Source organism: Carcharodon carcharias, chromosome 31, assembly GCF_017639515.1.
Source record: "Carcharodon carcharias isolate sCarCar2 chromosome 31, sCarCar2.pri, whole genome shotgun sequence".
NCBI lineage: Eukaryota > Metazoa > Chordata > Chondrichthyes > Lamniformes > Lamnidae > Carcharodon > Carcharodon carcharias.
The window spans coordinates 9037135-9058183 of NC_054497.1; the positions used below are offsets into that span (position 1 = coordinate 9037135).

General features: G+C 47.4%; 1 protein-coding gene across 1 annotated transcript; it reads left to right on the top strand.

Moving 5' to 3' along the window:
* The first annotated feature begins 5908 nt into the window (after positions 1–5908).
* LOC121271496 (putative uncharacterized protein C19orf81) lies at positions 5909–15691 on the top strand. Its single transcript, XM_041177479.1, has 5 exons — positions 5909–5930; positions 7225–7333; positions 8223–8343; positions 12328–12467; positions 15487–15691. The coding sequence occupies exons 1-5, from the start codon at positions 5909–5911 to the stop codon at positions 15689–15691; spliced, it is 597 nt and encodes a 198-aa protein (XP_041033413.1).
* The last annotated feature ends 5358 nt before the right edge of the window (positions 15692–21049 follow it).

Sequence of the window (21049 nt, forward strand, 5' to 3'; positions counted from 1 at the left end):
GGGTAACACAGGCTGGAATGTGTTAGACACAGTGTACATCAGGCTGGAATGTGTTAGGCATAGGGTAACACAGGCTGGAGTGTGTTAGGCACAGGGTAACTCACGCTGGAGAGTGTTAGACACATGGTAACACAGGCTGGAGTGTGTTGGACACATGGTAACACAGGCTGGATTGTGTTAGACACAGGGTAACACAGGCTGGAGTGTTTTGGACACAGTGTAACTCAGGCTGGAATGTGTTAGACGCAAACCAACACAGGATGGGTGTGTTAGACAAAGGTTAACTCAGGGTAACACAGGCTGGAGTGTGTTAGACAAAGGGTAACACAGGCTGGAGTATGTTAGACACAGGTCAACACAGGCTGGAGTGTGTTAGACACAGGGTAACACAGGCTGGATTGTGTTAGACAGAGGGTAACAAAGGCTGGAGTGTATTAGACACAGGCTCACACAGGCCGGAAAGTGTTAGACACAAACTAACACAGGCTGGAGTATGTTAGACACAGGGTTACACAAGTTGCAGTGTGTTTGAAACAGGGTAACTCAGGCTTGAAAGTGTTAGACACAAACTAACACAGGCTGGAGTGTGTTAGTCATTGGGTAACACAGGCTGGAGTGTGTTAGACACAGACTATCGCAGGCTAGAGTTTGTTCGACACAGTGTAACTCAGACTGGAATGTGTTAGACACAGGGTAACACAGGCTGGAGTGTGTTAGACACAGGGTAGCACCGGCTGGAGTGGGTTAGACACAGGGTAACACAGGCTGGAGTGTGTTAGCCACGGGGTAACACAGGCTCGAGTTTGTTGGACACAGGGAAACAAAGGCTGGAGTGTGTTAGACACGAGGTAACACAGGCTGGAGTGCATTAGCCACGGGGTAACACAGGCTGGTTTGAGTTGGACACAGGGTAACTCAGGCTGGAATGTGTTAGACACCAACTAACACAGGCTGGAGTGTGTTAGACACAGGGTAACACAGGCTGAAGTGTGTTAGATACAGGGTAACACAGGCTGGAGTGTGTTAGTCACAGACTAACACAGGCTGGAGTGTGTTTGATGCAGACTAACACAGGCTGGAGTGTGTTAGACACTGGGTAACACAGGCTGGAGTGTGTTGGACACAGGGTAAAAAAGGCTGGAGTGTGTTAGACACCAACTAACACATGCTGGAGTGTGTTAGACACTGGGTAACACAGGCTGGAGTTTGTTGGACAAAGCGTAACACCGGCTGGAATGTGTTTGACCCAGTGTAACACAGGCTGGAGTGTGTTAGACACAGAATAACATAGGCTGGAGTGTGTTAGACAGAGGGTAACACAGGCTGCAATGTGTTGGACACAGCGTAACACAGGCTAGAATGTGTTAACCACAAACTAACACAGGCTGGAGTGTGTTAGACAAAGTGTAACACAGGCTGGAGTGTGTTGGACACAGGGTAAAAAAGGCTGGAGTGTGTTAGACACCAACTAACACATGCTGGAGTGTGTTAGACACTGGGTAACACAGGCTGGAGTGTGTTAGACACAGGGTAACACAGGCTGGAGTGTGTTGGACACAGTGTAACTCAAGCTGGAATGTGTTAGACGCAAACCAACACAGGATGAGTATGTTAGACATAGGTTAACTCAGGCTGGCGTATGTTAGACACAGGGCAACACAGGCTGGAATGTGCTAGACACAGGGTAAAACAGGCTGGAGTGTGTTAGACAAAGGGTAACACATGCTGGCGTATGTTAGACACAGGTCAACACAGGCTGGAGTGTGTTAGACACAGGGTAACACAGGCTGGAGTGTGTTAGACACAGGGTGACAAAGGCTGGAGTGTATTAGACACAGGCTCACACAGGCTGGAAAGTGTTAGACACAAACTAACACAGGCTGGAGTGTGTTAGTCATTGGGTAACACAGGCTGGAGTGTGTTAGACACAGGGTAACACACGCTGGAGTGTGTTATACACAGAGTAACAAAGGCTGGAGTGTGTATGACATAGGGTAACACAGGCTGGATTGTGTTAGACAGAGTGTAACTCAGGCTGGTCTGTGTTAGACACAGCCTAACACAGGCTGGAGTTTGTTGGACAAAGCGTAACACCGGCTGGAATGTGTTTGACCCAGTGTAACACAGGCTGGAGTGTGTTAGACACAGAATAACATAGGCTGGAGTGTGTTAGACAGAGGGTAACACAGGCTGCAATGTGTTGGACACAGCGTAACACAGGCTAGAATGTGTTAACCACAAACTAACACAGGCTGGAGTGTGTTAGACAAAGTGTAACACAGGCAGGAGTATGTTTGACACAGGGTAACAGAGCCTGGAGTGTGTTAAACACAGGGTAACATAGGCAGGAATGTGTTAGACACAAACTAAAACAGGCTTGAGTGTGTTAGACACAGGTTAACACAGGCTGGAGTGTGTTGGACACAGGGTAACACAGCCTGGAGTGGGATAGACACAGGGTAACACAGGCTGGAGTGAGTGAGACACAGGGTAACACAGGCTGGAGTGTGTTGGACAAAGGTTAACACAGGCTGGAATGTGTTAGACACAAGCTAACACAGTCGGGTTTGTGTTAGACATGGGGTAAAACAGGCTGGATTGTGTTAGACACAAGGTAACACAGGCTGGAGTGTGTTATACACAGGGTAACACAGTCTGGAATGTGTTAGACACAGGGTAACTCAGGCTGGAATGTGTTAGACACATGGTGACTCAGGCTGGAATGTGTTAGACACAGATTAACACATGCTGGACTGTGTTAGACACAGACAGACACAGGCTGGAGTGTGTTAGACACAGGGTAACTGAGGCTGGAGTGTGTTAGACACAGGGTAACTGAGGCTGGAGTGTGATAGACACAGGGTAACACAGGCTGGAGTGTGTTAGACAGAGTAACACAGGCTGGAGTGTGTTAGACGCAGACTAAAACAGGCTGGAGTGTGTTAGACACAGACTAACGCAGGCTGGAGTTTTTTAGATACAGTATAACTCAGGCTGGAATGTGTTAGACACAGGGTAACACCAGCTGGAGTGTGTTAGCCACGGGGTAACACAGGCTGGAGTCTGTTGGACAAGGGTAACTCAGGCTGGAATGTGTTAGACACCAACTAACACAGGCTGGTGTGTGTTAGACACAGGGTAACAGAGGCTGGAGTGTTTAGATACAGAGTAACACAGGCTGGAGTGTGTTAGTCACAGACTAACACAGGCTGGAGCGTGTTAGACGCAGACTAACACAGGCTGGAGTGTGTTAGACACATGGTAACACAGACTGGAGTCTGTTGGACACAGGGTAACACAGGCTGGAGTGTGTTGGACACAGGGTTACTCAGGCTGGAATGTGTTAGACACCAACTAACACATGCTGGAGTGTGTTAGATAAAGGTTAACACAGGCTGGAGTGTGTTAGATAGAGGGTAACACAGGCTGGAGTGTGTTAGACATGCACTAACACAGGCTGGAGTGGGTTAGACACAGACTAACATAGGCTGGAGTGTGTTAGACACAGGGTAACACAGGCTGGAGTGTGTTGGACACAGTGTAACTCAGGCTGGAATGTGTTAGACACAAACTAACACAGGCTGGGGTGTGTTAGACAAAGGGTAACTCAGGCTGGCGGATGTTAGACACAGGGCAACACAGGCTGGAGTGTGTTAGACACAGGGTAACACAGGCTGGACTGTGTTAGACAAAGGGTAACATAGGCTGGCGTATGTTAGACACAGGTCAACACAGGCTGGAGTGTGTTAGACACAGGGTAACACAGGCTGGAGTTTGTTAGACACAGGGTGACAAATGCTGGAGTGTGTTGGACACAGGGTAACTCAGGCTGGGATGTGTTAGACACAGGCTAACACAGGCTGGAGTGTGTTAGACATGGACTAACACAGGCTAGAGTGTGTTAGACACAAACTGACACAGGCTGGAGTGCGTTAGACAAAGGGTAACACAGGCTGGAGTGTGTTTGACACAGTGTAACAAAGGCTGGAGTGTGTTAGTCACAGGGTAACACAGCCTGGAGTGTGTTAGACACAAGGTAACACAGGCTGGAGTGTGTAGGACTTAGGGTAACGCAGGCTGGAATGTGTTGGACACAGGTTAACACAGGCTGGAATGTGTTAGACACAACTAACACAGGCTGGAGTGTGTTAGACATAGGGTAACACAGGCTGGAGTGTGTTAGAAACAGGGTTACACAGACTGGAATGTGTTAGACTCAGGTTAACTCAGGCTGGAATGTGTTAGACACAGGGTAACTCAGGCTGCAATGTGTTAGACACAGGGTAACTCAGGCTGGAATGCGTTAGACACAGGGTAACACAGTCTAGAATATGTTAGACACAGGGTAACACAGGCTGGAATGTGTTAGACACATTTTAACTCAGGCTGGAATGTGTTTGACACAGGGTTACACAGGCTGGAGTGTGTTAGACACGGGGTAACACAGGCTGGAGTGTGTTGGACACAGTGTAACTCAGGCTGGAATGTGTTAGACACAGGGTAACACAGGCTGGACTGCGTTAGACACAGTGTAACACAGGCTTGAGTGTGTTGGACACAGGGTAACATAGGCTGGAATGTGTTAGACACATTGTAACTCAGGCTGGAGTGTGTTAGACACAGGGTAACATAGGCTGTTTTGTTTTAGACACAGGGTAACTCAGGCTGGAGTGTGTTAGACACAAAATAACACTGGCTGGAGTGTGTTAGACACAGGGTAACATAGGCTGGAATGTTTTGGACACAGACTAACACAAGCTGGAGTGTGTTAGACCCAGACTAACACAGGGTGTAGTCTGTTAGACACAGGGTAACACACGTTGGAGTGTGTTAGACACAGGATAACACAGGCTGGAGTGTGTTAGATGCAGACTAACACAGGCTGGACTGTGTTAGACAGAGACTGGAGTGTGTTAGACAGAGACTAACACAGGCTGGATTGTGTTTGACACAGACTAACTCAGGCTGGAGTGTGTTGGACAGAGACTGGTGTGTGTTAGACACTAACACAGGCTGGAGTGTGTTAGACGCAGACTAACACAGTCTGGAGTGTGTTAGACAGAGACTGGAGTGTGTTAGACACAGACTAACACAGGCTGGAGTGTGTTAGACACAGGGTAACACAGGCTGGAGTGTGTTAGACACAGGGTAACACAGGCTGGAGTGTGTTAGACACAGGGTAACACAGGCTGGAGTGTGTTAGACGCAGATTTACACAGGCTGGAGTGCATTAGACCCAGATTCACACAGGCTGGAGTGTGTTAGACGCAGATTAACGCAGTTTGAGTGCCGATACCAACGGGTGCACAGGGCTCCTCACCGCATGTCCAAATATCTCTCGCCTGCTTTCCTCAGGCTTCACTCGATGGCCTGTTTTTGAAACTGCCCCCGCCACCCCCCGACCCCCCCCACCCCGCCTTTCCTTTTCTCTCACTAACCCCAGACCACTTGAGTTTGCGCTTGGAGTTAGGCTCGTGAGGCTGGATGGGAAAGTCAGCCAGGATTCTCGCTCACTGGGAGACCGGGGAGGATCAGTTTGACACCTGGAACTGGCAGAAAGGTTTGGCCCAGAGTTTCCGAGTTCCCACCTCACAAAGGGAGCATTACCTCACAGGAGAGTTTGAACTCTCGGTTGACATCACAATGGAGGGGTGGGGTGGGGGGTGGGGAGTGGTGTTGAGCAGGGATGGGGGGGTGTGGAGTTGGGTGGATGGTGGTTTTGAGCGGTGGGATGGGTAGGGGGCTCAGGTTAGCTACCCTCCATTGTTATTTCTAACATCACTTAGCACAAGGGGCCACAGGTCAGAGCACCCCAGGCCCATTGTGACCAGGTAGCTCCCGACAGTGGAGATATCGTCGATCAGTTTGAGAACTTTATTTTTATCCAGGGCGGGAAGATCCATTGAAAATGGATTCCACCAAAAATCCTGGTGAGTTCACTTCTGGTTAATTTTGTGGTGAGTACGATAACCATTGTGAGTGAATTTTCACGCTTTTGCAGACATTTCCTTTCAAATTCCCACCCGTCGTTTTCACACCCTACTCTCTCCTCTTCCTGGTGGCGGCTTCAGCCGCACAATAAAGAAAGGAAGAACTTACATTTCTATAGCGCCTTTCACTACCTCTGAATGCTCCCAAAGCACTTTACAACCAAGGCAGAGTTTTTTGAAGTGTGCTGACTGTTGCAGTTCAGTTAGGGGGGAGGGGGCAGCAGCCGACACATACACAGGGAGCTCACACAAACAGCAAAGCAATAACCACCAAACAAACTTACATTAGGTGTTGGGGTGAGGGGTAAATATTGGCCAGGGCAGCAAGGAGCGCTCCCCTCCCCCCTGCTCCTCTTTGAAATAGAGGCTGTGAGATCCTTCACATTCACTCAAGCTGCCAGGTGTTTGAACATCTCATCCGACAGTGCAGCACTCCCTCAGTATTCAATCCTTTTACATCACAACTGTCGCTTGAACTCCCATATTCAAAGGAATGTAAGACTAGTTTATGAAACTTGTTCTCATAAATTAACTCTTATCATTTTGCTCTGGAGTCATTCTAGTGAATTCTTTCCTTGGGGATGATTTGAATTCCCAGTCTCACAGCAGGCAGCAAATTAACAAAATTGAAGTAGATGTAGCCAGCCCATTTTATTCTGCTTTTTAATCACCTCTCAATCTTTTTATTCTTGAGGGAAGAGAATCTACTTTTACACAACTACATGAGCAACTCACGTAGAAACTATGCAAGAAAGAGATTTCACAGACTCTCACACACATGTGCACACTCACACATACACACACTCACAAACTCACTCACACACTCATGCACACACAAACACATTTACACACACACACACACTCATTCACATTCATACACACATACACACACACACACACACATACACTCATTCACATTCATACACACACACACATACACTCATTCACATTCTTACACACACACACACACACACACACACACACACTCATTCACATTCATGCACATACACACACATACACACACACACACACTCATGCGCATGTTCTTACACACTCATCCACACACACTCATGCACACGCACACACACACTCACGCATACGCACTCACACACACACAAACACACAAACACACACACACACACGCACACACACAAACGTATAGAAAACTGGATCTTCTGTTTCAACCTGCGAAATTCACAAACACCACTGAGAATCTGATTTGTGTCCCTCCCAGATAATGCCCACAGCACAGAGCCAGGGGAACCATCCAGACTGAGTTTCAATCTCCTCAGCGAGACCATCAATGCCACCAAAACTGGCCGGTCGACTATCTTCAAATCAGCGTAGGTACAGAGGAATGTTCAAACACAGTGTTTCCTGCAGTAAACTAAATGTGTTTAGGTTCCCCATCCCCAACTCCTACACCATCCAATAACCCAGTCCAGCCACAGGGGAAAACCATCTCTCAAGACAACCCTAGGGAGTGTTTGGTGTGTGTTGAGAGAGCAGTGTACAGATATCTCCCTGAGAGAGACTGAGAGACTCCAGTCAATGTACAGGTACCTTCCTGAGAGAGAGGGACTGAGAGACACCAGTCAGTGTATGAGATATCTCCCTGAGAGAGAGGGGACTGAGAGACACCAGTTAGTGTACAGATATCTCCCTGAGAGAGAGGGGACTGAGAGACACCAGTTAGTGTACAGATATCTCCCTGAGGGAGAGGGAACTGAGAGACACCAATCAGTGTATAGATATCTCCCTGGGAGAGAGGGACTGAGAGACATCAGTTAGTGCACAGATACCTTCCTGAGGGAGAGGGAACTGAGTGACACCAATCAGTGTATAGATATCTCCCTGGGACAGAGGGACTGAGAGACACCAGTTAGTGTACAGATACCTTCCTGAGAGAGAGGGACTGAGAGACACCAGTCAATGTACAGGTACCTTCCTGAGAGAGAGGGACTGAGAGACACCAGTCAGTGTATGAGATATCTCCCTGAGAGAGAGGGGAATGAGAGACACCAGTTAGTGTACAGATATCTCCCTGAGAGAGAGGGGACTGAGAGACACCAGTTAGTGTACAGATATCTCCCTGAGAGAGAGGACTGAGATACATAGGTCAGTGTACAGATATCTCCCTGGGAGAGAGAGGGACTGAGATACATCAGTCAGTGTACAGACCATTGTTAAATACAATTCCACCGTGATGTGTTTTTGTGCTATTTTAAATAGGAAGAAACATCTGAAGCAATTCATTTCCAAGTACGAAGCACTGGATACAGAAATGCCAGGAATTCGGAAGTTTCAGGACACGCCTGCTTCACAGCCTCTGACTATCTGTGTTGAATGTCCGGTAAAGCTTTGAGTGCATCAGAGTTTACTTTGCATTTTGCCTAGGGTGACTAAAGCTTCATCGCTGCTCAGGAGCTCACCTGTCCTTCATATTGCCCCATGTAGTTCATCATTTTTTTGAAAAAAATCTTTTTTTATCTCCTCCTCCTCTTGCCCCTCTCTCTCTCTCTCTCGCTTTCAGCAACCCTTCCAGAAGTACCCATTCATAGAGTCCCAATGCACTCTCACTTTATTCCTGCAAGTTTACTTCCCTAAGTGCCAACTCCCTCTTGAAATCATTGATCATCACCATCTTTGTGGGCAGTGAGTTCCAAGTCATTACCACTCACTGCTTAAATAATCCTTGTTCAAAACCCATCCCCCTCCCCCTCCATAACTCTGCCTCAAACCCTAAATCTTGGTCCTTGCACTATTGACTAGTGGCAACAGCTTTTCTTTGTCCACTTTATCTAAACCTGTTGCAATCTTGAACACCTCGATCAGATCTCCCCTCAACCTCCTTTGCCCCAAGAAGAACAACACCAGTTTCTTCAACCTAACCTTGTACCTAACATCCCTCATCCCTGGAACCGTTCAAATTGAGACCTCTCACTCCCTAGGACGGAGAATCTGAGTTGCCCACCATCCAGAGGTTTTTACTATAGAACGCTGGAACTTTCTCCATGGTGACACCACAGCCAATCAGAGTGGACTTGCCAACCAATCAGCTCCCTTTTCTCCTGTAGTATAAATTGTGATAGTTTGAAATTTGGTATTCTTGTGTTTGTCCTGACATGTGAAAGATGAAAAGCTTCGACAACACATCTCTCGTTTCAACAATATACAAGAACATTCATAGTTGAATTTTGCCAGCGCGCTTTTGAAACATAATTTTTAACCATGCGTTTTCCCTTGTTTCATTTCCTTTTGAGTTTCCGCTTATTATTGGGTCAAATAATATTGGATGGGGGAGGGTGGAGATAAGGGCTGTTTGATTGATAGTCAGGTGCCATCCAATCAGGCAATGGCTCATGTTCTGATTGGCTGAGGGAAAGTGGTGGGGGGGTGCCAAGATGTTGGACAAGTCAAACAACCATTGGCAGGTGTGGGGGAGGCAGGATGGTTTTTGGGGGTGGGGGGCATGGGGTGGGAATAGAAGGTTATGTGAGGGAGTCTCCAGGAGTCGGTGCAGGTAGAGTTGGCAACCTCTATGTAGAGCCATGGCTTGAGTAATGTGGCTCTCCCATTCAGCTTGCCAACACCTCAGTGATGTAACTCTTTTGAGTACAGACCCATTTCCATCTGTTCCTATTCAGATGAAGTTACATTGTTTCATAGTTTTGCCATTGTGAGATTTGAACTCTTGATACTCTTTTTGAGTAAACCTGTTTCCATATGTTTCAGATGAAGTTACATTGTTTCATAGTTTGCCATTGTGAGATTTGAACTCTTGATCTTGGGGTTACAAACCCAGTACCATAACCACTTGGCTATTTAGGCCAAGCAAAGTAACTCTTTCGAGTACAAACACATTTCCATCTGTTTCAGATGAAGTTACATTATTTCATAGTTTGCCATTGTGAGATTTGAACTTTTAGATCTTGGGGTTATAAACCCAGTACCATAACCACTTGGCTATTCAGGCCAAGCCACCTCAGTGATGTAGCTCTGGGATCCCATCAGCCGGTGATTAAAATGCAACATGCTCACTGGTGTTGGTAAACTGTCAGGGTGATGAGAGTTAATCGCTGTATAAATTGCTCATTATCTGTGGAATTCCGATCATTAGGGAAAGGGTGGAGATGTGGATATGGTTTCTGGTTTGCAAGCAATTCACACATATAATTCTAAAAAATGAAACAGCTGGAAAAAAAATTACTGCCCAGTCTTTCCCTCCTCCCTGGAGTTTGGCAGGACTACCGATCCGCAGGTGTCAGCACTCCCTGGTACCTCACCCATGGGCCGACAGAAGCTCAGACAGCAAGTGGCATGGGGCTATTCCACCCTGGGGGACTTCATCCTAACCTCTTCCCCATCCCGTGGTCGAGAGGGAGCAGAAACCTTGGTCAATGCTGTGCCTCCACTGTCCTGGCAAGAGGTCAAAGCAGCTCCTGCCAGGGGCCGTTTCTGTCTGCATCACTGTTGCTGTCGTGCTGTCAAGACTGGTGATGTCCAGCCCCTGTTCTGATTGGTTTAATTCATTTATGAGGCTAAAAATAAAATCTAAGATACAATACCATGGTCCCCTCAAAGGTGCTTTACAGCCAATGAAATACTTTTTTGAAGAGTAGTCATTGCAGGAAATGTGGCAGCTAACTTGTGCACAGCAAGCTCCCACAAACAGACAACATGACAATGATCGGCTCATTTTTTTTGTGATGTTGGTTGAGGGATAAACATTGGTCAGGACACCAGGGAGAACTCTCTTCCTCAAAATGATGACTGGGGGATCTTTTCAACAACTACCCAAGAGGGACCAACAGAGCCTCAGTTACTGCCATAGCTCAACAATGGCACCTCTGACACTGCAGCACCCCCTCAGTACCACAACAGGAGCATCAGGCTGGACCTTGTGTTAAAGTCTCCAGAATGGGACTTAGAACACACAACCCTCTAATTCAGGAGTAGGAGTGCTACCCACTGCACCATGCCTGAAGCAGCAACTGGGACTGCAAATGGATGGGACACCTCTGCCAATTGCAAACCTGTTGGAATAAAAGTGGTAGGGGGAGAGGATAGACTGTGACACCTTCTGTCGATGAATATCCCTGACACTCTCACTGGCCTTTAGAGTGAGGTCGCTTGGAAGGTGATGGTCACCGGCTTAGAAGTAGGGAGGTGATGCCCTCCTGGTTGATCAGCCCCTTGACACTTAGAGTGGAATTTCCTGGCTCCAGGGATGGGGGCTCGGAGATGGGTGCAGAGAGGAGTTGGGGTGAGGGGGTGTCGCATTGCGTCAGCTGCCTGAATCGTTTCTGCCGAACGGAAATGGGAAGTCAATTTAAATCATTAGGGCCCCAATTTGGGGCAATTTTCCCAACTCGCTGGCATGTTACCTGTGGCGGAGTCAGCACCAGCCCACACCCCACCGCAGAGGAGGCTGCCATGTCCTTGGAGGTGGCCTCCCTGTGGCAGAGCGGTGAGGGGGGGAGTAGGTGGGATAGGGGCACACCAGTCGGAGCTGGGGGCTCCATCCCACAAAGTGGGGGCCACAGGTAGCAAAGGCCACCACCCCCCCCCCAAACCACACCCAGCCACCCAAACGCTGTGCCCCTCTGATCTGAGGGGCCTGCCTGTCTTGGCCCCTCTGATGTTTTAGCTGAATTTTATGCCTCCGAGGGTCTGGCCCCTTTTGAGGGGCCCTTGAGGGTCACCGACCTGCCTCAGCAGCACCCATCTCTCTCTCTCTCTCTTGGTGAGGCTGCCGAGGGTGTAGAACCATGAATGGGGCTGTCGGCATTGGGAGCTGGTCTGCATCCTTAATTGGATGGAGGGGGCCAAACAGGGGGAGAATAGTTCGACCTGTTTGGTTCCCGGCGACCATGGATGAAGGGCACCCCTTTGTACCTACATCAGGGTCCCAAAGTCTGAGGCAAAATCCCGTGATCAGGATTGTGGGGAAATGGTGGCATAGTAGCAATGTCACTCTACTAATAACCTAGAAGCCTGGGGACATGGGTTCAAATCCCACCATGCCCGCTATTTAAAAACTAGTCTCCATAATGGTGACCATGAAACTATTGTTGTACAAACCCATCTGGTTCACCAATGCCCTTTCAGGAAGAAAATCTACCATCCTTACTTGGCCTGGCCTACATGTAACTCCAGACCCATAGCAATGTGGTTGACTCTTAAATGGCCTAGCAAACCACTCAGTTCATGAGCAATTAGGAATGGGCAACCAATGGTGGGAGAGTTGGGTGGGGGGGGGGGGAACCATGTGACGAAATTTGGCCGAGCAAGAGTTGGCAAAGCCTCATTGATAACTTGCTCATGTTCCTTACAGCCTGATCTCGACCTCACGCACCAGGACATCATGACGGCAACTGAGAGCATTCTCCCCAACGCCTTCGAGTTGGGGAAGATCACCAGCATCCAGTTCGAAAACGTCAACGTCATCTGTGGCTCTTCAGGGCTGAAGAACAGGTGAGGGGGAGCCCCTGCCGACTGACCTTTCAAGGCAGGCTGGGTGTCCGCATAATGCTGCAGTGTAGGTCGAGGGGTGGGGGTGGGGGAAGCAGCTGCCCTGGGACTGCCTCTCCTGTGCAAAATGGGTAGTATCTACAGGCAGCAATTGTGCATGGCTGTGATGCCTCAGCTGTTGAATAGTTATAGTTGGCATCACACTTGTTGTGGGCTCATCTGGAGGGGGTAATGGATAGTGACTGGTGCTTGTGAGTGACCCACGCACTGCCTCCACCCTTCCCAAATCCCTACTTAGTAAGTTGTCCCATTCCACTCATTCTCTGAACCCTTTCTCAACCTCTCTACTCCAGAATAAAAGTTCATGTCATTGGACATGCTACAGGTCCTCCTGTTAAAACAAAAAGCAAGATTCCAGTTTGATCCTCTGCCCAGATACTTGGTGTCACCCTCTTTGCCTGTGATGAATAGCAGAAGTGTCACAATCCATTTAATATATATCTATAAGATGTGACATTCACTTTAAATCACTTACTAGAGAGGATACATATTGCTGGCAGCTTTCTAAAGTGGCACTTCAAGTCTATGCTTCCTACGTGAGTGCATTTTTATTGCAAAGTCGCATAACACAGACTGGAAGAAAAGGCTTTCCACCAATGATAGCCCTGCCAGCAACAGGTCAGCTCTTGAAGATACTTGCTCTTTTTAAAAATTATTTTTAGTTGATGGGATGTGGACTTCGCTGGCTGGGCCAGCATTTATTGCCCATCCCTAGTTGCCCTTGAGCTGGTGGTGATCCGCCTTCTTGAACCGCTGCAGTCCCTGTGGTGTAGGTGTAGGGAGGGAGTTCCAGGATTTTGACCCAGTGACAGTGATATATTCCCAAGTCAGTATGGTGTGTGGCTTGGAGGGGAACTTCCAGGTGGTGGTGTTCCCATGTGCCTGCTGCCCTTGTCCTTCTGGGTGGTAGTGGTCGTGGGTTTTGGAAGGTGCCCTTTAGAGAAGACAGTGTCAGACCAGTTTCCTATGGGTGAGGCTGATTATCTCCCTAAGTTCCTAACATTCCATCTGTTTGTGTTGTTTCAATTGGGGTTTTAGTTGAAATTTCCCGAGGGCTATTATTATGTTACCTTCTTGAGGTGCCCTCCCACCTTCTACCCTGGAAAGGTGAGTTTCTGTTTACATATGAACATACGAATTAGGGGCAGGAGTAGGCCATTCAGCCCCTCGAGCCTGTTCCGCTACTCGTTAACATCATGGCTGATCTGCTCGTGTTTCAAGTTCCACATCCCCATCTATCCCCGACAGCCTGTGATTCCCGTGCCTGACAAGAATCTATCTGCAGAAAATGCTGGAAAAACTCGACAGGTCTGACAGCGCCTGCGGAGAGAGAAAAAGTTTCAAGTCAGAGTTCTGAAGAAGGGTCATACGGACTCGAAATGTTAACTTTGTTTATCTCTCTCCACAGGCGTTGTCAGGCCTGCTGAGTTTTTCCAGCATTTTCTGTTTTTGTTTCAGATTTCCAGTATCTGCAGTATTTTTCTCTTATCTAAGAATCTATCTACCACTGCCTTAAAAACATTCAGTGACCCCGCCTCCAGCACCTCCTGAGGCAGAGAGTTCCAAAGTCGCATAACCCTCTGAGAAATAATTTCTCCTTATCGCTGTCCTAAAAGGGTGATGGCTAATTTTAAAACAGTGCCCCCTAGGTCTGGACTCACTCACATGAGGAAACTTCCTTTCCACCTCCACCTTGTCAAGATCGTTCAGGATCTTATATACCTCAATCAAGTCACCCCTCACTCTTCTGAATTCCAATGTTCAAAGGTCTCCAATTGGCCCTAATCGGACGACATGCCACCCTCTGGCCAGTAATTGGCCAATTTGGCAAAAGGTCACTGCTGGGTGACCATTTCCCATTCAGTATGCGTTTTGGTCTCCTTTTTGACCCTGACATTGGAGCCTCCAAGCCCATGGGTAAAATCTTGCCCTAGATCTCGCATAGAGACTCCATGTGGGTGCTTTAAAAGCAGAACGATCAGTCAACTGCTTGGTGTGAGAAGGTTAAAGGACAAAGCGAAATCTAATCACATGAGAGGTTGGCCAGGTCACATGACTACCATTCCTCCCCCTCTTCATTACTCTCACATCGCTGTTATCTCAGCCTCCCTCTGGTCACACCACAGAATGAAATAAACAGTTCGGACCAGTACTATTTCCCAGTTTTACTAGTGTTCCATTTTAAGGTATACAAGACCAGTTCGGACCAGTATTCTTATTTCCCAGTTTTTACTATTTTCTCCTTCTGAGACACACTTTCCTCTCTGTAGCTTGCCCAGCTGTCATGTTTTGGAACGCTTCCTGTTTCTTTTTCTCACTGTGGGCTAGCAGGAAGTCAAGGTTACCAATCATTCATAGGCAATTCGAAGCCTGCTATTAAAATCCTGGGCTCTGTGGTCTTAATAGAGGGCTTTCATTCTTGCTATGAATGCTGGGATAGCTCTCCCTTCATTGTCGGCTCCGCCTGCCCAGGAAGAAATCACAGGAGAAAGGCAGGCGAATGCCTGGGCAGGAGATTGAGGAATGAGCTTGTGAGAGTTGGTGGAACTGTAATGACAGAGCGAGAACGAGTCATTCGCAGCCTCCATTTCGTACACATTGTCAAAATGTACCTGCCTCAATCCTGCCAGGTCAGCACAAATTGGATGGTTTCTCAGCACCGAGGGAGCGCAACACTGCCAGAGGTGCTGCCTTTCGTGTGCGGCATTAAGCCGGGGCCCTATCCGTTCCACCATCCTGCTTCAAAGGAGAGCAGGGGAGTTCCCCCAATGTTCTGGTGAGCATTTGTCACTTCACCAGCATCGCTAAAACGGATGTTTGTGGGAGCTTGCTGTGTGCAAATTGGCTGCCACGTTTCCTACAACGGGTGACTTCACCTCAAAAAGTACTTGCTTGGCTGCGATGCGCTTTAAGGATGTGGAAGGCGCTATAGAAATGAAAGTCTTTCTTTCCTTGGCTGTAGGTGGCTAATAAACATCTCGGATTTCCAAACCAGAAGTTTGTTCCTCAATACTGGACTAATCATCAAGGATATGTACATGGCAGTGCAACGCTACGATGACCTCTTGATGGAGGATTACAAACTTCACCTACGCAGGGCAATGGCTCAGAAGAAGATCCTGGAGACGCTCAATGAGACGGCCAGTCTGGGCGTGAAATCCAGGTAGACTCCAAGCCGACTCTGGGTTCGGGGGTGGGGTGGTCTGGGATGGCGGGTGGGAAAGGTATGTCTCAATCACTGCTCAGTGTTCATTAGAAAATAAAAAAAATTGTAAAATAAATAAATTATTGGGTTTTTTTTAACCTGTTGCCCTGTTTTTTTATTCATATCTTTGCTGGGGAATTCCAATATCAACAGGAGGAGCTCCACTTGTGATTGGGACTCTTAAACTAACCCTTACCGTCAGGCAATGTTGGGACAAGTGCAACATCAGTACACTGTCCCTTAACACCCGGTGCAGCATGAATTAGATACAGAGTAAAGTTCTCTCTAGACTGTCTCGTTCAAGACTGAGATTGATAGATTTTTAGATGTTAAGGTTTATGGGGATAGTACGGGAAGGTGGAGTTGAGGCAGCCATGACCTTAGCGGATGGCAGAACAGGTTCAAGGGGCCAAATGGTTTCCTCTAGCTCCTACCTGTCTTATACCCGTGTACACACCGCCAAGGCCCACCTCCCTTTTTTTGCTTTACGTTTTGTGACACTCGGAGTGGATAAGTCAGGATCGCGACGTGCGTTCAGGTGTTTCGTCTCACTGGGATTGGTGAATGCTCTGGGGCCACGGGTTCAAATCCACGGGCAGCTGGGAGAATATAAATTCAATTAATTAATAAACCTGGAATAAATGGCTCATCTCGGTGATAATGATTATGAAACCACTGAGTTGTTCTAAAAAAAAACCCGTCTGGTTCACTAATGCTCTTTGGGGAAAGAAATCTGCTGTCCTTACCTGGTCTGGTCTACGTGTAACTCCGGACCCACCTCCTAACTGCCCTCTGAAATGGCCCAGCAAACCACTCAGTTGAAGGCAACTAGGTACGGGCAACAAACGCTGGCCCTGCCAGTGACGCCCACATCCCATGAAAGAATTAAAGGGGAGGAAAAAAAAACCCAGAAGTATCAAAATAAAAATGCAAGACGATTATTCATTATGATTGTTTATTTCCTGTACAATGCATTCCCGGAATGTTCTCCCTGTTTATGTACACTTTACATGATATGCAATAAAATCAGAATACTTATCCATCAGCTGGTATACTGAGGTAAGCAGCAGAAAAAACACCTCTTTTACACTCTAGTAGTTTTAATACATGAAAAATGGTAACAGAGGTTATTAATATTCATTATCAGAGATGATATTTCAATTTTTAATTTTCATCGTTGAAATTCTCTACATTCCTGTATTAGATACATTCACACTCTTGAGCCCTTTTTGTTTGAAATATGCAGTTTTCAATCATTGTGTGCGTCTGCACACTTAAAGGAGTAAGGCCAGCAAACAGCCAGCTCCGAGCCTCTGCAGTTCCAGCCATCTCTCAGCGAGGCTGAGCACTCGTGGAACTCTCAGCTCCTATTTTTTTGAGTTTTTAATCAGCGCCCCACCCCCCCACCCCACCCCCACCCCCCTCCCCAGTTACTGAATTTTAAAAAAGTTTGTCCGACTGTGGTTTGATACCTCGCCGACTTGTCCCGAGAAACTGGAAAGATGGAATGTTAAAAGGAGAGAATGGGCTTTACAATCGGTCCCCCGCTGGTCCAAAACTTTCTCCTTTGTTCTCCTGAAGGTATATACAGACTGCGATATGAGATATGAGTGCACTTGGAATCCACCCAGCAGCGGTTGAATGACATACTGGGACTGAAAGGGAACTTGAGGCACTGAACAGTTTCCACACCAAACGTTTGGACATAAATACAGAGGCTATGCCTCGACTCTCTAGTCTGTGGAGGGGAAATGTTGGAAAAAAAGAACCAGAGGGTCCATTGCACCTGTCCCAAGAACAATCGCACCACCATCTCCCCACCTCCCCCCACCGCTAAGCATCATCATACCCAGGGAGCCTCGCCTCTTCAAAATGGAACTGGGTTGACCTTTCAAAGTGGTGGCACAAGCAGGATGGGCTGAGTAGCCTTCTCCTCCAGTGCTGGAAGATCCTCCGGCTGCCCCAGGCTCAGTTCCTGTGGGGAAATCCGGAAGAGGAGATTTTATTCCCGTTGGTCCGGATGGGGTTTGAACCCAGCGCCCAGGGGTGGAGCACCATGCTGCCCAGTCAGTAGTCAGCAGATTCTGGCTGTCTGGCAGGTGTCTGTCTAACTATCATTCAGGAACCCACCCTGGGAACAACGCTCTCTCTTTTGACACTGAAGAGGGCAGCCACAACATGGCTGGCTTTGGCACAGTTAGATTTTCTTAATGAACTTGGCACGTGAAATGTGGCCGATACACATATTGCAATCGGCGATGGCACTTTACAACACAGGCTACTTCCCTGCTCGTGGCACCGTTCCCAAAGCTGCAAGAGCACAAACGAGGCCACCAGAGTGTTGTATTCACAATGGAAGTGGGTTCAGCTACAATCCAAACTGCACAATAAATAAATAAAGAGACGGCAGGTTCACTGACTATCAGTGGCAGCTCACTTCATGCAATTGGGTGGATGGGTGGGAGACAGGAGTTGAGGAACGCAAGATACCACGACCATACAAGGATTAATTATCAGTGAATGCAGTCAATTGGCCGTTTTCTGACTCTGCAGAGAGGGAGAAGGTTTGCACTGGACTATTCGTCAAGCAAATGTCGAGGGCAATATTATCTCTTAAGTTTAGAGACTGTCGCTACAGGGTCAAAACCTCTTTGCTGACTGTTTTGGCACATAGAAAAGGGTGTGGGGAAAGGGGGAGGCAGAGAACCAAGAGTCCATGGGAGACACACACACACAACACACACGTAGGCACTGTTGTGTGCACATTGCAAACTATTGGCGACATTAATTAATGGCATTTTATTTTCTGCGGGGTGCTATTTATAAGAGAAAATTAAATATATCAAACCTTTGACAAGTCCTTTCACACATTTGACACTCGCTCAAGCTGTGATCAGAACATCCTTGCAAGAGTGTCCTGATGAGTGCAAGATAAGAAGCTTCAGTGTGTCTCTTTTTTCAGTAATCCTCAAGTTCTGTACTACCAAACGACTATTATAATAGTCAATATCTCTGCAACTTTTTATCCATTGTCGTCATTTGGTCCCTGATATTTGTATTAATTATTGTGACCACAGTTATTTGCAATTGATACCATTTCTTAAGGGCAAAAACAAAGTTGACACAAATTCTGCTCACCTCACATTAAGCTCAGGGGGCTGAGGTGATTTGGGAACATCTGACGACAACAGGCACAGTCATGATGGGCCGAATGGCCTCTTTCTGTGCCGTTATCATTTGATGGGACCTCAGTTGACCAGCGGCTGGTGACCTGGTGTTTGGTATCACCCTGTACGCCCGACGAATTGTGCAACACTTTTTGGGCATGTCCATGGCATTAAGTGGCATCACTTTCTCCCCACCACCTAATGTGCTCCTACACTGTGCCCACTCTACCCAATCAGACACACACACACACACATACATGCACACGCACACACATACACGTACACGCAAGCATGGATGGGGTGATATTTTTCTCCAGCACATGTGACAAAAGTTGCTGACAAATTCTAGTTGACCATTCAAGACATTGGCATTTAATGGCGCGCTGCGGCCACCTCCATCGTGCCCACCCCCTCAGGAAAATCTCAGTCGGCCCGCGGAGGGCATCTTGCGTTCCTTGAAGTGCCCAGATTTGAGTTGGCACACTGGCCCCCTCCAGCTGAGGGTAGGCAAGCTGGTCACCACCAAACCACGGGGTAGGAATGGGCATTAATGCACCTCCTCCCCCTCACCAGCCATCCCAATTGAACATGCAGCGAGACACAAACGTCAGGCTGTGTTCGATTAGACGTGGGGTTCCAACTTGCGGAACCTTAATTAAAGTACCTTAAATTTAAAAAAAAAAAATCTCTTAAATATTGATATCTATATATTAATTCTTTCAAACCTCACAGGCATTGGTGAGAAAATAAAATCTGAAACACCGTACAGTTAACACAACAAACGCATCGAACCTGTACTTTTAAGGGTTGAACTTTGTGTAGCGATGAATTCAAACGACGGGAACAAGCCGTAGTTACAACGAATGGTTCACTGGAGAGCGCTTACATTAAACCTCAATTTTGCTTTTGTGAACCAGAGGTGGTATACAATTCCCCCACCCTCCCAACTTTTTTTTCAAATAGTTATATATATATAACCATAAAATTAAATCTGATTTCTGCCTGTAAGATACAGCACACATTATTCCTATTATTGCACTATTTAGCATCACAAAAATACCCTTTTTTATTCTTTGCTTTTCTCCATTAATCATCCCATATTTTTTTTCAAATCTCCCCTTTTGCATTGTGACACGATTTAACCATTCCCTCGCTTGTCTCCCCCCAAACTCCCCCTCCCAACATTCTACCTAAATCAATAAACTGCTCACATCATTAATAAAACAATCCATAGAAGACTCATAACATTTCAACATCGTGCAATATACATGGAAGGGCAGAGGGTAAATGAGGGTGGGAGAGAAAATCACACCCCTGTTCAAATGGAAGACAATTTGTCCATTTTATCTCGTTTCTTTTTAAAAATATAGCAATCCCTCCGCGCAGGAGTTGGTGAGCAGTGCAACGAACAAGCCCTTTGAAACACTGCGGACAAGTTGCTACAGGATCCCAGAGTCCCGTGTCTGATCTCCCTACCCGGAGGACCCAGAGATGGAGGGAAGAATCAGATGGCGAGGGAAGCAGATGGCAAGGTTGGTCTGTTGGTAGCAACAACAGAGAGACACAGAAGTCTGCAGGCAAAGCAGTGCTCTTGGTGGTGGTGGTGGTTGGGAGAGGGGAATCAAAGTGATCGCAGGATTCACCCTTCCCACTGTAGTGCATTGAAAGTTGCATTTTGTCCACTTGAGGCTACTTTACACACATGTACCAGCAGAGGGAGTCTGCTAGGAATAGTTAATAAAAGGCATGTTTAACCGTTTGTGCAGTTCTAATTCAAAATGTTTTCTGGCTGAATATGCAACTGTCCCAAGAACTTCACACCCACCCTGCCTCAGTTGGTTTTTTTTAGGCATTCACTCATGGGACTATTGGCAATCTCTTATTGCACCCACCGCCACCCCCCCCCCCCCTTGAGAAAATGGTGGTGAGCTGCCTTGAACCACTGATCTGGTGTGGTCTAAGTGCTCCAACGATGTGGTTAGAGTAGGGATATTAACAGGGGAATGCTCTATGAGCTCGGAGGGACAATTCTCTTTAAAAAATGCTACCCTGACCACCTAATGCCCCTTTTAAGCAATGGCAGGGATGGGAAAGGAGGAACGTTTGGGTTGGTTTCTCTAGAAGTTGTGGAGATTTAGCGAGATTGGATGTAA

Coding starts and splice junctions, on each gene's coding strand:
- LOC121271496 (XM_041177479.1), top strand. CDS start 5,909: ATGGATTCCACCAAAAATCCTG. Junction 5,931..7,224: donor GGATTCCACCAAAAATCCTG/GTGAGTTCACTT, acceptor TGTCCCTCCCAG/ATAATGCCCACAGCACAGAG. Junction 12,468..15,486: donor TCTTCAGGGCTGAAGAACAG/GTGAGGGGGAGC, acceptor CCTTGGCTGTAG/GTGGCTAATAAACATCTCGG.